General features: G+C 39.0%; 1 protein-coding gene across 2 annotated transcripts in view; it reads left to right on the top strand.

Moving 5' to 3' along the window:
• The first annotated feature begins 9,558 nt into the window (after nt 1–9,558).
• Nucleotides 9,559–23,169, top strand: part of Usp5 (ubiquitin specific protease 5) — a 50,792-nt gene continuing 37,181 nt past the window's right edge. Inside the window, exons 1-2 of one of the 2 annotated variants that reach the window (XM_067113046.1) lie at nt 9,559–9,769; nt 13,556–13,681. In XM_067113046.1, coding sequence (XP_066969147.1) covers nt 9,674–9,769; nt 13,556–13,681 — 222 coding nt within the window. In that variant the 5' untranslated portion in view covers nt 9,559–9,673. The remainder of the gene's footprint in view (nt 9,770–13,555; nt 13,682–23,169) is intronic. The other variant, XM_067113051.1, reaches the window with a different exon arrangement.

Below are 23,169 nucleotides of genomic sequence, written 5' to 3'. Positions count from 1 at the left end.
ACAGATTGGTCTCTGAAATATAGCCTTTATTTTCCTCATTTTGGCGTTTATATGGGCTCCTATATTTGATGGAATTCTGTTTTAACAGAAAATATTCCACAGTCATAATATATATATATATATATATATATATATATATATATATATATATATATATATATATATATATATATATATATATATAGCTCTTGAAGAGGCCTGGTGGAAGGCAGGAAATTATCGAGCTATTAGAGTGTTTTATTCTCTTTTAACTTTTACCTATATATACTATATTGATATATCTCATATATATATATATATATATATATATATATATATAAAGTATATGAAGATTTATATATATATATATATATATATATATATATATATATATATATATATATATATATATATATATATAAATATATATATAATATATATTTATATATATATATATATATATATATATATATATATATATATATATATAGAGAGAGAGAGAGAGAGAGAGAGAGAGAGAGAGAGAGAGAGAGAGAGAGAGAGAGAGAGAGAGAGAGAGAGAGAGAGAGAAGCACCGTAGATTTACCCATACATTATTTAGTCGGCTCAACTTGAATTGCTACACTTTAGAGGGCTTTGTTGTGCGTTAGTCACACTTTTTATCATAAGAACTGATATCTGGATTGTGTCAGATAAGATAAACACAACAAACGCCGTTTTATATTCTTATATAAAATAAGCTAGCGCATTAGCTCACCCGTGTCTTTGCTTGTGCAGCTATGCGTGTACAAAAGGCAAAGTATAAAGCAAAATATATAGTGGGAAAGGTTTGTCTACAACTGAATTACAGGCAATATCACTAAAATAAGGAGTTGAATTTATAAGGAGAATGAAATTTGATGTTAACTATGTAGGAAAAGCTGCAGAGCAAAAAATAACTAGAAAAATAAATGAGAAACGGAAAAGTACATATGTGTATATATATATATATATATATATATATAATATATATAATATATATAATATATATATATATATATATATGTGTATGTATATATATATATATATATATATATATATATATATATATATATATATATATATATATATATATTATATATATATATTTATATATGTATATTTATGTATATAGGTGTGTGTGTGTGTGTGTGCGTGTGTGTATGTGTATAGAAAATCCTCTATAATGTTATCTTATCAGTAACTTCATGACATTTCTATTTACTGTATCACTTTGTAGGCAGCTTAGGAGGAATTACAAAACTCCAAACTTACATCACTCCAATTTTTAGATTCTCCTCATACTAGCTAATCTATGCATGACCTCGCTCTGGCATAAGGCCTCCTTACTCTGAACAATAAGTATTTGTTGGGTGCGTCTAGTCCAGAGGTTCACACCCTGTTTCTTCCCAGTTTAGCACACTTTCATAAAGGAGGCCTCCTTTAGTCAAGGTCCAATGCTGGAATAAGTTCAGCTTAATTTAAACCAGCAAAAACCTTGGCATCTCGGCTGGTTGGGCAGAACCCATAAACCCACAATAGGCCTTCCATTCGCTTTAGCAACTTACCCTACCTTTGCCACGGACCTGTGTTATCATAAGGACGGCTGAGCTTACAAACCTCACATCACCTAATGTACGTGACTGTCGGCGTACGGGTCCAGAGGTTCACAGCAGGCCTTATTCATTTATGAATTTCTCTCTCCACTCGCGAATTGCCATCAAGAGCAAGCCTCTTCCTGACATAAGGCAACATTGCATTTTCTTCAAAATGTAAGACGATGAAGCATTTAACAGGCTTAGAGTGGTAATACAGGTGGAGAAATGGGCTGCCTGATTCTTTCCTCATCACCTGTAGTTGATTCTTATTCCCCAGGAGCATGAGCCTTTGGTGGCATAAGGCCAGCTAAATCACCAGCAGCAACAGCAACTGACTGGCTTTAGTCAGTCCTACTTATGCTATGTGCTACATTAGTGGTTCTCAACCAGGGGGAATTTCAGTTTTTTTTTTTTTTTTTTTTTTTTTTGGGTGATTGTGAACACAGATTGGCAGGCTCAAACTGGCTTTAGGACCACAAAAAATGAAGTCTGCATCGGTCTGCACTACTGAGAGGTCACGCTGGGCTTTCTCTCCGCTCGCTTGTGTGTTTGTATTAGTATTTTGTTGCATATTATTTGGAATGCACCTTTTGAGGCAGACAATTTTGGAAAGGGGGGCGATGACATTCTGACATATGGTGAAAGAGTGCATAGGTCAAAAAAGGCTGAGAACAGCTGTGCTATATCATTGAACAGTAGAGAAGTTACTCTGGTTCTCATTTGCCGTCATCATGGCCTCTCGAAACTGTTCTCAAGCGCATCCACAAAAGACTTCTTCCAGTCTTGTGTGCTGTTAATCATCTGTGGTATTTTTATTGGAGATGCCTTCAGAAATACATGAATCTCTTCTCGGGCTGAACATTCAGTCGATATGATTTCAAAAAACAAGTGCAAGGTTTACATACAGTTATATGCACGTTTATAACACTACTTTTGAGAAAGCTCGTTTACATGTTAGCCATGTGTAAGGAGATCAAATTTACTTAAACATCTGGCTAACTCATATTTACATATATATCTACATCTATATGTATATATGTATGCATATACAGTATAATATGCCTATGCATCTTTGAAGTATAGTGTCAATCTTTCGGTTTCTCGCCATATTCTAAGAGGTGAGGTTGTTTGTCCCACGCCCTTTAATCCCAGTAGATGCTACTCACTGTTTACAGATGGTGGACTGGTGGCCGGGAGGCATTTTCCTGAGATGTAACCGAGTACCGACACCTTTCCCTGAAAAAAAAAAAAAGCGGGATCTTAAGAGCTAACCATAGAATTTTCTTGAAAATAATCCCATTATATTTCCCATACCCAACGTACTGTGGAGGTACTAATCTAACCTAACCTAAGGGCATAGTAAAAAAAAAAAAAAAAAAAAAAAAAAACGGGCTGGTGCAATATTCGCATGCATCTCAGGGATTTGCGCTAGTAAACGTAACTTGAGAGCTGCACCTACGGTACCCAGTTTGTCCGACTGCACTTTCCCAAGTGTGTTTGTGTGTTATGTGTGTGTGCGCGTGTGTGTATATCATGAGAGAGAGAGAGAGAGAGAGAGAGAGAGAGAGAGAGATAAATGGATTATTTATATCAGCATTCACGTACATCAAACACATCCATGTGGTAACTCAAAGCCTTTCAGGTCATTCGGGAGCAACTCGTCGGTTAAATGTACCATCCCACGTCATTTGTCATTAACACCATAACCCTTCGCTTACTTTTTTCCCCCTCTTTTCGAATGTCCGTTGCAGGTGTGTTGGAGCACTGTTTCTTTGTCGTTGTCAGGAGAAAAAGCGATGTGAAATGGAGAGAGGGAGGGAGATGGAAGGGCAATAAGACCATTATTGGTAGATGAGGAAATCAGGTAGGAAAGTGAACGAGTGTGAAGTGGGATTAAGAAAGATATAACAAAAGATTAAGTCTCAAGATGTTGTGAATCTCTCTCTCTCTCTCTCTCTCTCTCTCTCTCTCTCTCTCTCTCTCTCTCTCTCTCTCTCTCGCTGAAAAGTCAGTTTGGAGGGGGCCAAACCCTGCGCTGTATAAATGGGTCTAGTGATTTACCTGATCTCTTAACTGATTCCTCGTTGCCCGTCGTAGTAACAGCTTACGAACAGTTGGTAAGTCGCGTGATGAGAGGAAATCGCTGAGAATTGCTGGTGAGCCTTTAGAATGAGGGCGATACGAGGGCGATTTATGGAACGGAGGGAAAGTGCACGATGATCACTAGTCTCATCGTCATGTTGTTGCCGTTGTTGACGACAGTGTTTGCCTACTACATTTTTTTTTTTCGGGATCATCCAACAGAGCGATCATGAAGGAAATCTTAAGATTATCTGAATGCAGTCGAGGTAGTTACGAGCAAAATTAAATGGAACATCGATGTCATGTTGTAAGTTACCATCAAATGTCAGTGTTTTACGTTGAAGCAGTACGTGAAGAACGGCACCAAAGAGGCTCGATCGATGACCGCGATGCGTGCAATATATTATTTATCCTTACCGTTAATGACACCTAGTTTCCCCTCATGGTCATTGTGTGTTCGTAAAAGGGTTCTTAGCAGTCGTCCAAATTTGGTTTACACTTAGGTACACCATTACAAGGGAAGTAAACAGGCAAAACAGCAAATTATTAATATAATTTGTCGACCACGCAGTATAGAAATGGGTGTATATAATCCTTTGATTCCCAAGGAGCTAGTAATGTCCTGTGAATCTGATTGCGTCAAACAGAATGTAATTATTTTTCGAAGAAACTTTTCAAGCTTCTTCGAAGGAGTGCAAGAACGTGCCATTTGCTGACTGTCTAACGCAGCGGTTCTTAACCTGGGCGTCGTGGGTCGTTTGGGGTTTTTCAGGGGGTCACAAAGGGTTCGGGAGAATATAATTTATTTTCATATATTTGGATTAGCCAGTTGGGTTTCTACCAGTTTGGTAGCACTGAAAACGAAGGCACGCAATAGGCTTGCGATCGACGCTGACATGAGGTGCTCCTCGCTTTGATGGACTTTTGGCTACAAAACAATTTCAACCGTCCCACTGAGTGAATGAGAAGTAGGCTTTATTATCTGTATGACGTTCAATAGTTCTGTGGAATCTGCAATGTTCTAGCATTTATAGAGGCTATGTGGAATTTTTCAAGGTTTTTGTTCGTGGCATTTTCAATAAACCATGGTCTTCTTATAATTTTGTTTTATCTTACCTTCTCACAGGGTTCACCATTTCAAAATTTATTATAAGGGTTACGGTAATATCCTGAAGAGTCTCGGGGGGTCATAGTATGAAAAAGGTTAAGAACCACTGGTCTAACGAGTGGGATGTGTCTCTCAAACACGCTGAAGACCCATTCTTTTTAATGAAGAAGGAAACTGGGTCAACATCCCGCGACAGAGCTTCATGTGGTTTTCATCTCTACCATGCTCCAGTCACGGTACATCTGCAACAGGTGCGTGAATAAAGGAAGTTTTCACCTCAGAATACTCGGGAATCCACACAGAGTGTGGCCGAAGAAGCTGTAACATTGGGAAAATTAAGATTTTGGGAAGGCACGGTCTGATCTTTTCTGTGCTATCTCTTTACCCATTAGTGGAACATGACTTCAATTCTATTACTCGACTAATTCGCTCAGTTTATGCCCCTAAGACCTGGGGTCAGTTTCACAGTTGAGCAAAGTTATATCTTAGAATATCTACAGAACTATTTAAACACTAAATACTCCAGCTTTGGATAACTGCATCATTTTAAATTCATGACAAGTTTTCTTAATGAACCTTAGAGTATGGAAAATCTTTCCGCCACATAGGCTCGAACTTCTTTCAAAGAAACTAGTCTATCTTTCCGTAGAAGAAAATTATATAAAACCTCAGTTACATATGCCTCAGCAGCGACTCAAAATCCATATCGTATTTAGGCATAATTTATTATAATAATTTGCTAATAACCTCCTCCTTCTATTTGAATTTTTTTTTTTTAGCATGAGTTCAGTCCAGTTTTAGTCTTCATCCTACCTGCTCAGTATATTCAGTATCTATGTCCCTGGACAACTTAAAGCTCCCTGAAGGTCGTTTTATAGCTAACTTACAGACTTGGTATGCAGGGCACCACATAATACCTGAACGCAATAGCATAAGGTCACCCAAGGCTCTTGGATGCGACAGATGATTCTTCGGAAAGGCAAGAATCTGATGCCAACGACGTATTTCAGGCGCTGTTTCATTTATCTCTGGACGAAGTTCATTTGTTACTGCTAGTCTACCATCATCAGTCTAAGGGTAAACAAATACGAGAAGGTATTTGTCTCCATGCCGTTGTGTTCTGCTCTAAATTGTAGGCTACTGTTAATACACTGTTATTTCAGCATTGTCCTTAAATTACTTTAGTCTATACTACAGGGCACTGGGCAGAAAATTGTAAACCAATGAGTCTTTGAATTTCCCGAAAGAAAATTTTTCCCAAATTTTTATATGGGGTTACAATGATGCCTTCTTTTAAAAAAATCGGCTGCCCTGCCTGACTGAGACCCCGGTTTGTGTTGTGCTTTAAAAAACTTATATTCAAATAATTTTCGTGGCATTTTTAACACTAATTTATTAATGATAACATAATGTTACTGCAAGAAATCAAGATTTGGGTGCCAGTATCAATTTTGGGTTTGAGCGACTCAACACAAATCCCTTAAATTAGGAAATTCAAATACTTAACTATAGTATCGATATATGCTTTACATCCCTGTTCTCTCTGTAAGAAAACTCAAACATTCAGGATAAACGAACTTATAAACAGACTGTGCAGAGGAAAACAATAAAGATTAGAATTTCAGTATCGTAAAATATTTGGTTGAGGGAAAAGGTCACTGCTGAAAACAAAGAATAAGTGAATGAATATAAAAACACGAACTTTCGGCCTTCATTAAGGTCGTCTTCAGCATTTTTCGTCTTTGTTGTTTCCCTTTACCTCCTCTTACTTCTTCCTAATGAACATCATATTCTTTGGAAGCTTGAATTTCAAGTCAATGGCTCCCGTGGGCTTGTTCCATATGAATAAGTTTCATCTTATGAATAATAATAATAATAATAATAATAATAATAATAATAATAATAATAATAATAATAATAATAATAATAATTAAAAACTACTCGTAGTAGCATGAGTCTTAAATTGGAGAAACAAATCACAGTTATGTATATGCACATAATATATTTAAAGACAAATCAATATAGATAGCTTTCAGGGAACCGTTCAAGTTCCCCTTTAATCTCATTGAGAATCTTTAAATATTCCCGAAAGCTATCTATATTGATTTATCTTTAAATAATAATAATAATAATAATAATAATAATAATAATAATAATAATAATAATAATAATAATAATAATAATAATAATTTCCCTTTTAAAACGCCATTTTTTCACATCATCTAACAGGAATCAGAGATATTCAGGGATATTAAGTTCGAAAACGCCTTAGCTTTTTAAGTATATAGAAAATAAATCATAAAAGATTCTTTTATATCTAACATAACAAACTAAGTGGAGAGAACACAAGTTTTTAAGTTGAACTCACTCTTCATTATTTTTTAAAAACACAAGGCTGAAGCTAAAAGTAATTCTCACACTAATGTTTCCACCCCCCGCCCCCCATCAGTTCCACATACCAAAACCATCTTATTTAAAATATATAGTATAGAAATAAATGTCTGTCCGTCCCTTCAAAAAAAAAAAAAAAGAAGATCAGCGTTTACTAGTGTATTTTACCTCCGTGGTGCCAAAGGCAATGTATTTCTACATTTATTTGTTTCCTGATGTATCTTTGTTGTTATTCATTTGTTTTTCACTTCCTCCGTTTTGTCTTTTTCAGCATTTGGTCATTTAGAATTATTTGCCTTAAAATGTTTACTGATAACCATTATAATTTGAAAAATTACCCTTCGCTTCCGTTGATTCTTTCGTTTAAGTCTCTTATATAACGTGGTGTGGGACCTTGTTCATAGAGTATCCCCTGAAATGATAGTAACAATATTATGATTATTATTATTATTATCGTTGTAAGTAAGGGGCCGTTCAAAAATTACATAACCCCTTAGTGGGGGAGGGGGCTTATTGTGAAAGGTTATGAGTGTGACAGTGGGCGTGAGGGCGGGGGAGCAGCCATAAGTTACATAACATTTTCAGATTTTTTCCCTTTGTTTCTCTTGAAAAGATGTCAGTGTAGAAGAGCAACAGAGAGATAGTAAAGATTCTGCAATAGACTTTTATTATATTTTAGTAATGTTGAGAATATGGTATTTATTTTATTTTTTTTTTTTTTTTTTTTTGCATAGTTATATGTTTAAAAAATATCACAAACTCAACCCTTGTTTGTACCTCAACATTTTCTACTGTATGTATTACACAACATAGAATAATATCACAAACTCATCCCTTTTCTGAGCCCCGACATTCTCTACTTTGTGCATAAATATGACTTAGAAAAATATCGCAAATTAAATTAATCCTCTTCTAAACTTAGGCATAGTCGACTTTGTGTATTTTGATAAACTTAAAGAACACAATATCACAAACTAAAAACTGGCATCTTGCTGGCTACAAAGGCGACTGCTCAGAGTTACCAATTAAGTAACTTAGGAAATTAAGTAAATATCATAAGAGAACATTTTCATTTCAAATTTATCTGTGATTCCTTAATATCATAACATAATATTAAGAAAACCTAAAGGTAATAATTTCCAGGTATTAGGCTAGACTTTAATATATTATTATTTTAAACAAAGCAAACATACTAACTGAGGAGTACTAGCTAATGTTACATAATTTTCTAGGGGGTTTGGACATGTGTCATAAGGCGTGGCAAGGGGGGAGGGGTCAAAAATTACCAAAAAAAAAGTGTTACGTAATTTTTGAACGGCCCCTAAGGCTTATTAAGCAATTGTTCATATTCCTCATGGGCGTCTTTCGTAAATAATCAATAGTCATTCCATCAGTCAATAAAATTGAGACTCTTAAACAACAATTCTCGTCACTTTTTGTACAATTAAATCCATCACTACACAATGTTACGGCTCCTTAGAAAATACTAAACCTAAAATCAATCAACGCAACACAAGGCGCACCAAAGTGACGAAATGATAAATCAATCACCCATTTTAAGTTGACCCATATTTCCCTAGTAAGAGGTTTAATACCAAGACATCAGGGAATCGCAAGAAAAAGTACTTGCTTATTTAGTTTAGACAATCTATGTAACTTCCCTATGGCGTAGTGAGAATACGCCCTCCTAAGAATAGTCTTCTCTCTGGTCTTTTCAGATGGTTCGCAAGGTACTTTCCTGTGTGACATGACGTTCTACGCGCAGTAAACACTGGTTTTCAAATTCGTGTGTGCGTCGAAAATACATGTCGTGTGAATATTTTCATGTTATCTTATATTTTCAAGTAACTAATTCCACAACGAATAATGTCCATTTATTGTGATATGCATTTCGGTGATGCATTGACAAAGAGTAGAATTCCAGTATCGGTGTTCGTGGGCGTCATCTTTTAGAACACCGAAATTTAATCAAACATTTTTTTAATAAATGAATTGAACATCTCTTGACTGCAGTAAACATTACATTATGAATGGGTTTAAAGTAGTAAACACGAGAAAGAAACACAATTTCGTACTTCCAGCCATTTATATTTCTTTGAAATAAAGTACGATGGAAAAAAATTAATATTAGGGTAGAAGCGTCTGTGTTACTGGCATTGTTATTAATAGAATGCACTTTTTTTAACATTTTCCTATTTCATCGAAAGCGTTCCATTAGATTGTGACGCAGACGAGAGCTTTTCTTTATATTTAATTTTATAAATTCATAAAAAATTGACATTTATAAAGTAAATATAGATAAGATAATACTTTAAACATAAATTAACGTTGTTAAATAACGTGTTTCAACTTTTTTTATGAATAAGAAGTTAAGATTATAAGACGACCACAGAGAACACTACTACATAACTCTTCGCCCTTGCGGTCAGCAGCGTTACGAGTAGAATTTTGTTTGTGTCATAGTCGTTCGAGTACTATTTGATCGACTTAACGTATAATGGAGAAGTTAAAGCAACATTTTGGTAAAATTCGAGTTCCTAGAGCAGGGGACAAAGTGTACAAAGATGAATGTATGTATTGCTTTGACACGCCGGTGAGTATAATGAAAATATCGACAGGGTAAATTTATTGGTTACCTTTTTTAGGCAACTTTGACTAACCCGTCCAATGCGACTGGACCTTAGGCTAGAGTACTCATATTAGTGTTAAAACTGTTAAATTATTTCAAGGATGCTTTGTTATAGTAAAACGTTGACGTTAATCACAGCCTTGTGGGATTGTAGCCTAGGATGTTTTCTTGAAACGTAGGCTGGGTTAGCCTACCCTGCCTGTGTCTCTATCGTGGACTCACTCCATTCCCTTAGCCTTTGGTAAGTTTGCAGGCGGACAGGATAAGTGCTTTTCAGGTAAGCAACTGAAAGGAAATGGCAAGTATCCGTATGTACTGATTGTCTCATATTCTGATATAGCCTAATAGTAAAACGAAAAGTAACTAGGCTATGTCATAAGTTGACACTGGGCCAGTATAGGAGGGATGGTAGCTCGGCCATTTTTCCCCCGAGCAGCCAAATTCCCATCTCTTGATATGCTGCTACTGCTTTGTAAGAGGTTAATACCGTCAGTGCATCCCATGTGGTGCACTGTGGGGTTACTAGAGGGTGTTTGTGGCATCCTTTCAGCTCCTAGGCTAGAAACACCTATTATATAGCCTTTTTCTTTATCCCCATTCCCATTTCATCGTGCTGGCCAAGCTCTTGGTAATTCTAAGTATTAGTTCCGCACCTGTTTTTACCTTGGAAACTGGTTTTTTCTACACTTTAAGGGCTTCTGATACTGGGAGTGCATTTGTTTGTTGTCAGCCAAATGGAATGTCCCTTCGCCGTGTTTAGTACTGGCCCAGGGCGGGCGGTACCCATACGTTAACAAGTTATTGCACTTGCCGGATGGGATATGAATTGTTCCAATCAGATGTACCCGTGCTCTGTCTTGTGAAGATCACGCATGGAAACCCCTTGTTGGATGGACTTCAGGGGTTGGTGAATGTCCAGAATAACTCCGCTTGCATAAAGTACCAAAATTAAAAGTAAAATGTTTTTTCATATTTAAAGCGTTTTAGGCCACTTGATGAGGAAACACCCACAATTTTGCCATATTAGCTATGGAGGGGGGGTTGGGGATATGAACCTTATAAGTCAAAAATCAAAATCATTCGATGGGGAACTAGTTTTCTGAGAAACATTACACTCTTTCTGAGAAACATTACAGTAAAACCTCATTTTCGAACTAACTCCAGTAAGATCAAGTAATTATGAAGTGCTACTGGATGTAAACAAAACGACTTAGAAAATTTTTCGAGGATGCCGTTTAGATAATCATTAATATCTCGGATATGGTGAATCTCCTCGAAAAGTGTTCAGAGACAAAGTTTTATTATTTTATATTGTGAAAATTATAGTGTGACCTATTTTCTTATATCTCACCGCGGGTTGTTCTGGACATTGACCAGGGGTTAATTACAGGTTAATTACATTAGTGTGACAAAATTTAACCAAAAAACTGTAGAAAAAGTCAAGTTAGAAGGAAATCGCTGCCACGGAGCTACTACTTAGATCTACCAACCTCGTTATAATTACTTCTTTTTTCAGCTTTGTGGTTTTGTTTTAATTTCACCGTTAGTTCCGTGTACTTCATCTTTTATTTCTGGATCTCTGCCTTGCTGTAAAACCACTACAACTCCCTCTTATCACTGACCAATGCTGAATGGCTTTATGGCCCAGGTTTCATGATTCATTCACTAGCCTTCTTCTGAATCAGTGTAGCCCACAGTAATAATCAGTATTAAATGGTAATGTCTGTTCCATTTCATAGAAAGATTTTTGTCCCCTGTGCAAATGAGGAGACACTCCAATCCAGGGATTGGCACCGACTTTTACCCTGGTTAACATAAAACTTTCATATCCTTACCTCACATTCCTAAAATGTTTACCTAGCCCTGGGATTCACCCCTGGAACCCTTAGACAAGATGGCCCCCTTACCTACAGTAGGCTAGGCCAACTTGGGCGCATTCTGACCCAATTTTCTGCATGTTTGTCTAATACTTTTTAAATACAAGGTTTCACCTAGTTTTGGGCTTTGGCTAGGCCAAGACAAAACTAGGTAATGCATAATACCAGAGAAAATAGATGGAAAAATATCTTTCATGTATTTAATGAGAACTTAACCACAGCAGGTAATAGGTTAGGTTACTGTGGTACTGCAATTTCTTGCTCAATACATGAAGCATATTTTCTATCTGTTTACCTTGAGTTGTAGCTGTATGCACCCTTGACCTTTTATGTTCAGTGGTTGGGGTTGTTAGGGGATTATAAAAAAAGTAAATTTTAAAGATAGGAATGATCTAAATTGTATAAAAAAACCAGAAGATAAACAATTGAAAAAATACATGCTTTATGTATTGAGCTAGTATCAATCACAAAACACATTATCAAGAACAATTGTGTTGCAAGGTCAGTAACTGTGATGCATTCTAACCAAACCTATCCTTATCTAACTCGACCTAAGGGCTGTAAGCCGTAGAGTAAGTTACAGTAAAGGCATGCAACATATCTTTACATTTTATAACGTAATCTAACCTAGGACACCAGGTCTTTACCTGGCAGGGGTCTAGTCCCTATCCTAGCCTGACATACTTCACCACAAATCCCAAAATTGAAATGCAGAAATTCGTCTTAACCAAAGTTTGCACACTGGTCCTAAATGTTAACAGGGCAATATTGTCTTGTATTTTATTTTTGTAGGGTTCTTGCATGTTTGGTTGCAATGCAACACCTATTGTTTTTATTTTCCAGCCAGTAACTTTTCCTTGCTCTTCCTAGAAATAACTAATCTTCCAAGGATTCCCTTACTACAGAAACTATGTACTGTCAGTGATGACTAACAGTTTTTCCCAAAGGTGACAACATTCAATTTCTGATATACTGTGCAGTTTTATCTGTCATTCAGTACCAAAGGCATCAGAACTTGCCACATCATTCAAGGCAAATTAGTCAGCATCATCGTCTCTTCATCATCATTTTCCATTTTAGATTTGCAGCTGAGTATAGTCTTCACAAAACTGCCTGCTCTTCACATGGTACACCACATGCTTCTGCATGATGAAATTCCTTATTTATAAGTCATTAGCAGTAATCACCTGTTCAGGCTCTATGATAAAAATATCTGCATTTTTAATGTTATTCTTTTTATTATTATTTGGCAAATATTCTTCTTACAAAATCTGAAAGCAAAAACCTTGGCCTTCACTGTACACTGAAATCACTGCTCCTGGATGTATGAATGTATAAATCATTCACAATTCAATATTGATCCTACCTTGTCTGAGGTAATAATATCTTAAAATGTAATTTTAAACAAAATTCTTACTTAGGCTATGCCAAGAAATCTCAGTAAGTAACAAAGGAACGTGTAAGCAGTATGACTGTCACTTTGGTATATGCAGTTGAAGGTGCTATAATAATGATTTCTTTGCATATAGTATGATGCTCTGTTGTGTACAGTTATTCTGAAAACTCATACTAATAGAATTTTGCATTGCTAAGCAACATTCTGGCTTGTGTAAGGTGTTGAAAAAATTAGAGTTTTGGGTGCTTAATTCCCCTTCATTTGTAGTGATAATTTATTTTTGCATTCTGTTGATAATTTTTTGTAGAATGTGAATAGTTTATTTATATTTAGCCAAAACTGAAAAATTTATGATAGCTTTAGTGTATAACTTTGGTCTTGTATTATACATAGTAGTCTAATAGTGATTTTCATGATAGATTACTGTATTTATATGTATATCACATTTGTGGACACCACTTATTTGTGTAATTGCAGGAAAGTGAAACTGGCCTGTATATTTGCCTCAACACATTTAGAGGATGGAGCAAGGAATATGTAGTGAAATACTCTGAGAAGACAGGAAACTGTGTCTTCTTGCATCAGAAAAGGATAAAGAAGTTTGTAAGTTGTGTTCATATTTTGATATGCTAGACTTATTGCTGTAAATTCTTTCAGTTTAACCAATTTTTTTTATTCTTATTGACCAGTTGAATATTAAAAATGTCTAAGATAGAGCACTACAGATATCAATTTTAGACCATTCTAGTTTTTCTTGTGACTGTTCAGCTTAGTCGCTATACACCACTGCACAGTACAGTTGTAATGAAAAATTCGGAAGTTTTGGTATCATTACTTATTACTGTATATAAATTTGTTTTCATGTGATTTACAAACTTACTTACTGTACTGTTAAGACTGCTGTTATACCCACTTTTGGGTTGACAGACAGTGTTCTGAATCCTTGATTAAGTTTGAGTAAAGCAGTCGTGACGGGTAAGATCTTGCTGTCTTAGGGAAGTATTGTTTCACAAGCTGGAAGTTTTCCATTTTTAATTAGGCTAACTGTTATCCAGCAAGTGTGTTTATTAGTATGCTACTTATTACTTTATTCATTTTCACGTACTCCATTTTTATTTCTGTTACTTCAAAATCAGTATATGGAATTTTGTGTTGGTTTGATTTGTATTTGCAGTTTTCATTGTTAATATATACAACAGTGCACTTATGTATTTTGAAATATTAGTGTGTTTGGTTTTCATATTGGTTCAAATTCATCCTACTTATGACTTGTATTTTGTTTAATTAGCTCATTTCTTGCACGAGAAGTTATCCCAGAGATTTGAGTCCCTTTAAAAATAAAACAAGCAATTAGCCGGTAGTACTGCACAATAGCAGACAGATCCTGAAGTCTCAAGGAGCCAGAAACACACATCTATATCTCAAGTTTATAAGGCATTGCAAGCCTGCCTGTTTTAGTTTCTGTTTATCTATCTTGGGCCTACAAGTTAGTCATAGAGCAGAAGTATGCTTACAGAGGTGGTGGTTCCATGACTGTTTTTTTTTATATGTATATCTCGTGCTCAGGTTGTTAATGCAGGTTGATGGAATTGCTGTGAATCAGCATTTGTCACATTTTATTTGAAGGATTAACAACTTGTACATTCTTGAAGGGCTCTTTTATGGCTGGTAGGCAGGTAGGTCTTGAGCAAAAGTAGCAGACTTTATGGTTTGATTAAACTTAAATGGAGCTTAAATAGGTTTTTGACTTTGACAAAGACTTCATATATATTTATCTTGAAGACCCTTCTTCATTTTATTTAAATTGGAAAACATCTCTGGGTCTCGAGTAAAACAGTAAGACTTTTTGGCATGCAAGCTAGGACTTGATCAGTATACGAATGTTGAATCTACATTTTTTATCATTATTCAGTGTTAACTTGTAATTTGTGCAGTATTATTTGGTATTAAAATTTTTCAACATTGTTTGTATTACGAGGTACTTATTTACCAAGATTAGTTTGTCTTTCTATATATGACTTAACGTCAGTAAACTTTGACGGGAATGGCACCTTTTAGTAACCTGCCTCAAGTACACCTTCCTTGTATCACAAAACCTTAGCTTGACGATCGAAGCAGTGGCCATTGAGAGGAGCGTACAACAAATACTGCTTTGCTTTTTTCTGTCATTAAATCAGATCTTAGTCTATCCAAGTGAAATAAAGTGTCTATATGCTTTGGGACAAAGAAATATGTTAAGATTTTGTATGTCACGAAAATTAAATTTTCATATAAAAAACTTACCAAGTAATTACATAGCTATAGTTTATAACTCGGGCAGCAGCCTTTATTTAGAAAATCATGGTAGCACTTCGATAGTTTAGTGTAGGTAACAAGCCCCACCCACTAATGGGAGTACTGAAACGACTTAGCAGAAAACCTCATCTGTTTCTGCCAGCTCTCGACCAACATCGGGGTTTGCTGCAGCTTTTGTATACTGATTTTCAGTTGTTATGGCTGGATTTTGGTGAAGTATTATCGCTTATTTGATTAGCCTTCAAGCTGTAATAGCTTTCAGGATCATTGTGTCTAGTTCTTTGGTTATTGTTATGTCTGATTCAAGTTCACCTGGTTTCGCTATTGTAACGAAAGTTGCAAACCAGATTAATCATATCTTCATTTGATTCTCACATAATATTTAGTAAATGTAGTGGGCAGAAATATAGTAGTGAGAAAACTTGTGCTAAATGTAATGATTAACAAGAGTAGAAGGTACTTGATCTCAACTGGACAAGTTAGAGAGGGATAGAAAAAGGAAAATGGCCTCTAGAGTCTAGAAACAAGCTTCCCTTACCCTAGTATTCAACCCTAGCTTAGGTTACAAGATAGCTCTGCTGTTCCTTCTTCTCCTATTCCTATTTTTTCTCCTGCTACTAGCCCTTGTACTTTTAATCCACCTATTCCCGTGCCTGGATCCCTCGCTTCCGAACCCGATGCCATTGCCAGTCTAGAGTCTAGGTTTCACAAGAAAATTATCTTACTAGTGAATACAGTGGCGGAGTTAGGTGCATCACTGACTGCATTTATGGGAAAATGTATTCAGACGGCACCACTTACAGCAAAGTGACAGGTGATATTGTTGTGCAAGTGGAGGAGGTGGCTACTCATCCCGTTGGTTCTCCTAGACCGAGGTCACTCTCCTGCTCCCCCAACCTTGGGAGAAGACGTACCGAAAGTCCAAGGAATGCCGAGGACGTTTGCCCACCGGTAGTTGCCCCCCCTTAACTGCACCTGTTGTACAGTCCCAGGTGTCTGTAGATAGCCGTTGGAAAGGCTTGTCCAGGGATGTGCATGGCTTGTCCTCAAGATCGTCAGACGATAGCGTCATGGACAGGAAGCGCCATACATGTTACCTGAATTCTGCCCGACCTTTTAAGCACCCTTCTGCAAGCCTCGGTCAGAGTCCCGACCTGATGGGGAGTCCAGTTCCTGTTAAGAAGTACAAGCATTCTCTTTGCAATCCCAGGCCTTCATGCAGTTACTCACTGGACCCTTATTTGTCTGCTTCAGTCCACGAGTGCCCACACCTGTCCACTTTAGACAGTTCGGAGAACGCTCACCTATCCACTCAACTCTTGTCCACAAGCCCCCACACCTGGCTCCCAAGTGCCCGACTTCCAGATGTTCCGTGCTGCTTTTCAAGCACCCAGCGCAAGCTACCGAGCACATGGCACCAGCTCCTGAGCACCCAGCGCCCGCTCACAAACGTATAGCGTCCACTCATGAGCGCCCGCACCCAGGCATGCATCATCTGCTTCGTCTTCCCAGAGACTCCTTTGCCCCCTCCAACCAGACCTTCTGCTTTATCTCCTTTGTCTGTGGACCCAGTTGATCCTGCTCTGGTTCCGATTAAACGTCATTTGGTGCAAATATGGACCTTCTGAAGGAATAGTGCAGCAGATTGCTGTAAAAATCGTTCAGATAGTGAAACAAGCATGAAATTTGGCACAAACATTCCTAAGACTACGCTCTCTTAGAAAAGGGCGCTGGCCACCTGAAAATCCAAGATGGCGGCTATTTTTCAAAATGGCCGCCATCTATGTTGAGATTCACTGGTTTGGGAGCATCTATTGGATGGAATATGCCAGTTTTTTTTTTTTTTTTAAACCTCGACTTTTAGGTTATAAAAATGTTCCATACCACACATTTTATTGAAAACCCTTACTAAATGAATTGTAACCAAGATGGCGTACAAAATGGTTGCCATAAAAGTTTTTTTTATCCACAGCGCTAGCAGACATAGAGACCAACTGTTTTTATTTAATGGTATATTCATGTAATCAGACAGTTTAACTAATATGCTATTTTCAACTGAAATAGTAATGGTATGGTCACATACAACATTGTGTCTAAGACTGTAACCATAAAAGAAAAGAAGAGAAATACGGACTAAACGCAACCAATCTATGTATAGGTCTCTCAACCTACACCTTTGAAAAATTCGAGGATAAGAAGGTAGGCATAGCATGACACGTTGGATGCTCAAGCTAGATTATCTACTGAAGAGAGGGCAATATTTATCTAGACTTCACATTTGCAAGTGCACAGAGCTGTGCAGGAAGACCCAGCTTGTAGCACTTGCACCTTTCCCGACAGCCTGCTTTGCATCCACATTTGGTAAGCTGTTGGCAACTCTTGGCTAAGGGCGAGTTGGTTGTCCAGATGACTTGCCATGCTTCACCAGACTTTTGCCATCCCCACTCAGCAGGGTTCTCTGGCTGTGGCTGACACTGGGTGGCCTGCCCCCACACACAACCAGCCTGGTACGCAGCACGCTTGGTGTGTTGGAGGAGAGCTCCCTGGTTGGTGGAATGGCCTCATATGCCCTTTGTTTTCTGGCAAACATATCAAGTCTAGCCTCATCCACAGTGCCAGCAGTGCTGGATCTTTCATACATAAGTATGACAAACCTCTCCAGGACCTTCAGGTCACTCTCTTCCACTCTGAGAGGGTAGTGACTCAGTTTGGAGAACACAGTGGAGGCCTCTGGAAAGATGTTCCATGTCTGCCAGGCGGTCTTCTTGCCCTTGCTCCGGAAGGCTGACACTGTATCACAGCCTGTGAACGCATGGAAGAAGAGCATGCCATTCACCTTCTCCTGGCCCAGAGAGTTGCACAGGTCATGCACAGCAATCCAGCGCAGGCTCTGGCCTTGGCCAAATGCCACCCATAGCTTCTCTAGCCCTAGATTGTGGAGAGTGGAGAAAGCACTGACTGCAACGACAAGAACATCTGTGTCATTTGCTTTAACCGTGATGGTCTTGGCTCCATGTTCTGTGGCATATTTGGCATGGAGAAAGATGCGGGTGTCAGCTTCCTCATGAGAGCACTTTTCCAGTCCCTGAAGACTAGCCTCATGAGTGCTGAGGACAGCAGACCCTTTCGTGGCAATGACAACATTTGTGGCAGACATCTGGGCAACTTTGTCTGCCAGGAACTGGAACAACTCTGTCTTGTTGGCATCGTGTCTTAGGAAATTGCGCCAGTTGGATGGAATTGTGTTCTTGTCTGTCACCTTGCGCCTTCCTCCTTGACCACGTTGGAGCCTGGTCTCAGCTTTGAGGCTGGATGTATTGTATACATCAAATACAAGATGTGATGATGTGTACTTGCTGCTATAGGATTGTATCACAGGCAAGAAGTCGCAAAGTGCATAGCCCTCAAAGGTCTTTCCTTTCTTTGGTGGCAAGGCATGGACCAAAGCTGATCCATCTACAATGAGGACATCAGTCTTTGGTTCTTTGTCTTCTAGTGTAACATGACTCTCAGGACCGAGGTCAGCTGAGACTTCTGACATGTGTACAGCCTACCACCCTCACTAAGGGAAGCTGGGAATGTTTGATTCTCGTGCTGGAAGAATTCCTGCAGATCACATTCACGGCTCTGACAGGATATAAATAGCTTTGAGAAAAGCTGGCAATCCTCCTTCAGAAGTTTCTGCTTTGACTGTTCTACAGGAGCAGCTTCTTGCCTGAAGAAGTCAGTTCTGTTCTTCTTTATCGGCTCATAGAAGGAGACTGCATTGTTTGCCAAAGAGTCTGAAAACTTCTGAAATTTAGTGCGGCCTCTGTCAAGGTGTGTCTGTAGAAGTTCTGCTGAGCTGGGGTGGGCAATGTCTTTGTTGTCAATGGAATACAGATCCTGGCTCTCTTCCTGAAAAGGACTTCCCAAGTGTTGCAAAGCCAATGACAGCTTGCTGACTCTCTCCAAGAATGTCTTCTGCGCATGAGGTGTTTGTTCATGGTGTGTTGTCTGCTCATTAGACTCCTTACTTTGAACCTCTGTTTCGTATGCAGACACCAAGCGGATGATCTCTGGGCCAGCCACCATCCATCTTCTGAGTGCTGACGGATCTTCAGTCAGCCCAATGGCTCCGCCATCAGCCTTTATAAAGGCATTGGTCTGCTCATGAGCTTGGTCAAGAGCCATTGCTGAGAACTGGCGACTGGTCTTGTGCACAACAAAGTTGCCAGCCTTGAACTCCTTGTGCAACTCTGGGTGTGAACTCTCTAGGGTAAGTATGTCCCTGAGGTGAATAGGCAGCCAACGAGCATAGTTTGTATTATTGTTGGAAAAGAAGTAGGGTATCAGCTCATGCAATGCCTGGCAGTAGAGGACAAAATTGGCCTCACGGAAGGACCTGATCAGTAGGAATATCACAAGTTCCATAGACAACACCATGTGCCAGAAGTGGAACTGTGGACTCTGCTGTCTTCGAAGGTCACACCACTCCTCAAACTCTAATGCCTGCTCATTGTTGTTTGCTTTCTCAGCACAGTAGTCAGTGTATGCTGTCCTCAGGAGTTTGTACAAACTAGAGGCTGTAACCTGGTGCATCTGCCGTGTCCTGGTTACACTTGCAGCTGACAGGAAGGATTCTGCAGTTCCAGATGAAGCAACTCCTGCCTCCACCAGAGCTCCTGTCCAACCACTGCCATGAAGAAGAGTACCAAGAGATGTCATTGCTGCCATCTCAATGTGCAGACCACCAAACATTACCAGATACTTGTTGTTCGCCATACTGATCAGGCCACTGCCACTGCACCTGCTTTGCTACGGCATAGATTGGCTGATCAGCTGTGATTATGGGTATCTGGCCAGGGTTCAGAAAATCAGTGACATCCTGCACTTTCTGCATCACGTGTTTGATCGTAGCAACAGAATGAGCCTGATCACGCAGGAGAGGAAGCAATGAAGTTATGGTTACTTCAAATTCTGGGCTTCTCTTCATTGAAGCGTGATGAGCTGACCACGTCAGATTCACTGCATCATCTATTTCCTGGGTGACTATGACCTTGTCTAGCCACTGATACTCCAGTGCAAGCTGTGGCCCCAAGATATCTGTGGGTGGCTTTGGTATTGCAGTGTTTGGTGGCACAGGGTTCTTTGTTTGAAAGGAAGCTGGTGAGATGTTTGTGAATGTGTCCGGCAATTCAGGCACCGACCTCACTTTCTCAGGTGCAAACTTTAGTTGCTGTCTTTCCTGTCCAGTGTTCTCCTTGGTGGGGTGCTGAAATATGGAGATGCTAGTTCCATGGAAGGAGGTAGTGGCAGTAGTTGCAGATGGGTTGTGGTCGATGTTGTCCATCACTGCAGTGGTGAACAACCCTTTTCGCAGTACTGGGGACAGACCACACCCTCCTCCACATATTTGCTTACTGTGGCATCTCCTAACTGTGCAGAGACCTCCAGTACTCTGTCATAAGAGATACTGAGGCCATACTGATGTAGCATTTCAACCAGGTTTCTCTTCCTGGTTTTGGCATAGACTGAGAGTCCCATGTAGACTGGGAATGGTGTTTCTCTGTCTTTGGAGTGTCTATGAGTTGTTGCTCCCTCTTTGTATCGGGAGTAGCAGTTGAACTGCATGAGCTGTGCAATGGCCTGGTCTGACTTTGATGCTCCAAATCGTAACTGTGACTTGATGTCAGCCCCATGCTCAACCATCCCTACAAACTGGAGCAGGAGAGAGGCACAGAATTTCGTACACAAGCCTCAGAAAATGTGCCATCAAACCGTGACTGATGATCAAGTATAGACTTTCTGAGAATATTTGCTGCTTTAGCAATGATAACTGCCTCTGAAAGATCAGATGATTGAGCAAGTGCTTTTCCCACATCCTTTTGAAATGCAAGTAATACATCTCTGCCAGATTTATGAGCCTCAAGTTCTGGAATTTCTGCCAGAAGTTTGTCTTTGAGTCTCGTGGAATTTACACTTGGTGACTCTACACCTAATTGTTCCAGACGTTGTTGGTAGAGGTGGCAAATATCTGCCAGCCGAAATGTGACTGGATCATCTGAACAAAGGTTGTTTTCAACAATGTATGTCATCAGTTCTGACAGAACTAGTGGATACACATCTGATTCTGACTCAGTGCTACCTTGGTCTTTCTCAAGGCTCCTCAGGTAGGACCTTTTTCTGTTGTAGAGGGCACAAAGACAGGCATGGTGATACTTAAACTCCTGTGCAATGACATCCCCCACCAGTCAACTTAGCAAGGAGCTTGCCATCACTAAGTATCTCTGCACATTCATGCAATTTCAAGTCAAGGCCCTTAGTACTAGCCTGTCTGAGATCAGATGCAGGTGCCACTTTCTCACAGAAAATGCAAACTTCATTGTCATGACTGGTTCGGCGCAGTTTTGCACGACTAGTCTCAGTGTTGCTGGTCTGGTCATTGGATTGTCGCTTTCTTGCACGGTCCAGTTTAGTGTTGTTAAACAACAAGCGACAGTTCACATGGTATTTTGCTGCATTTTTCCTGAGAGTGGCCTCTATGCCATCACCTTCATCCAGCCTTGCTGGATCCATTATCAGTGGCATTTCATTAATTTCACTGAACATGGGAATGTTCCTTGCCAGCATTGTGTACCCATCATGGTCTAGGACATGATGACTTGGAGGTGATGTCAAGTGCTCACCTCTTTTGTCCTTCTGACAAAGACAACACAAACTCCAGTTTGTTTTTCTACTGCTCAATATTGGATTGGCATCACATTCTGCCATGATTTCACTTTTGATTAAGGCCGAGGGTTATCCTTTTACCACCTTAAACAAAGCACACATTCCTGTATGGGATTCAACTAGGTTCGGTCTCCCTACACCTAGCCCGATCATTCATCCAGTGCCATTTAAGTCCCGTGTGATCTGTACACCATCCGGGTAAGTACATGAACCATCATGTACAGCCCCATACCCCATTAGCTCGGCTCTCCCGCTGGCACATCCTGTCTATTCAGGTGCGGCTATCTAACTATAGCTGGTCTGGGGCTGTTAGAAAGCATTTGGGACACTAAACTAAACTATACTACAACTACTAGTCTAAGACTACAGGATTAGTAAAGCTGGATTAGCTGGCACTGAACCCCATGCTGAGTTACACAGCAGTGATGTCACCAGTGTGCCCTGGTTGTGTGCAGACATACACTCTTTTACATTTATTAATTTTCCTTCAAAATTGATGAGTTATTCGAAAGAGATGGCCTCATTAGGATCTAAAACCACAGAAACCAAGATCCATGCTTAAAACGATAATTGTTGAACGGGCATTATTTCTCATTATAATTATTGTTTCTACCTTTTCTTGGCAGCCATATAGCCCCCATATTTAAAGGTAAACTGTACTGGGAAGCTACAGAAACATAATATTCACAAGAAATAGTATGGAAGAGCTTTACCATATTGCTAGAAGCAAATACATGCCATTCTAGTGAAAAAATTAGCCAAAATCTGTCGATACTGGCCGCCATCTTGGAATTTGGCCGCCATCTTAAATTTTTTAAATTTTTGCGTGGCCAGCGCCCTTTTCTGATAGAGGGAACTTTAAAGAGCACTTGTGCAAAATTTCATGCTTGTTTCACTATCTGAACGATTCTTATGAAATATGCAATTATCTGCTGCACTAAAAGCCCCTCCCCTCCAAAGCCTGTTCAGGATGACAACCTGTCTCCAATTTCATGGGAAGAAGAGGTTGAAAAAAAACCTGTGGCTCCTTCAGCATCTGCTGCCTTATTGAGATATTTGATAGCAAACTTTCCTTTTTTTTTTTT

The sequence above is a fragment of the Macrobrachium rosenbergii genome, chromosome 2 (assembly GCF_040412425.1).
Source record: "Macrobrachium rosenbergii isolate ZJJX-2024 chromosome 2, ASM4041242v1, whole genome shotgun sequence".
Lineage (NCBI taxonomy): Eukaryota > Metazoa > Arthropoda > Malacostraca > Decapoda > Palaemonidae > Macrobrachium > Macrobrachium rosenbergii.
Note: the sequence above shows the minus strand (reverse complement) of the source record. Positions and strands in the feature narration are given on the sequence as shown.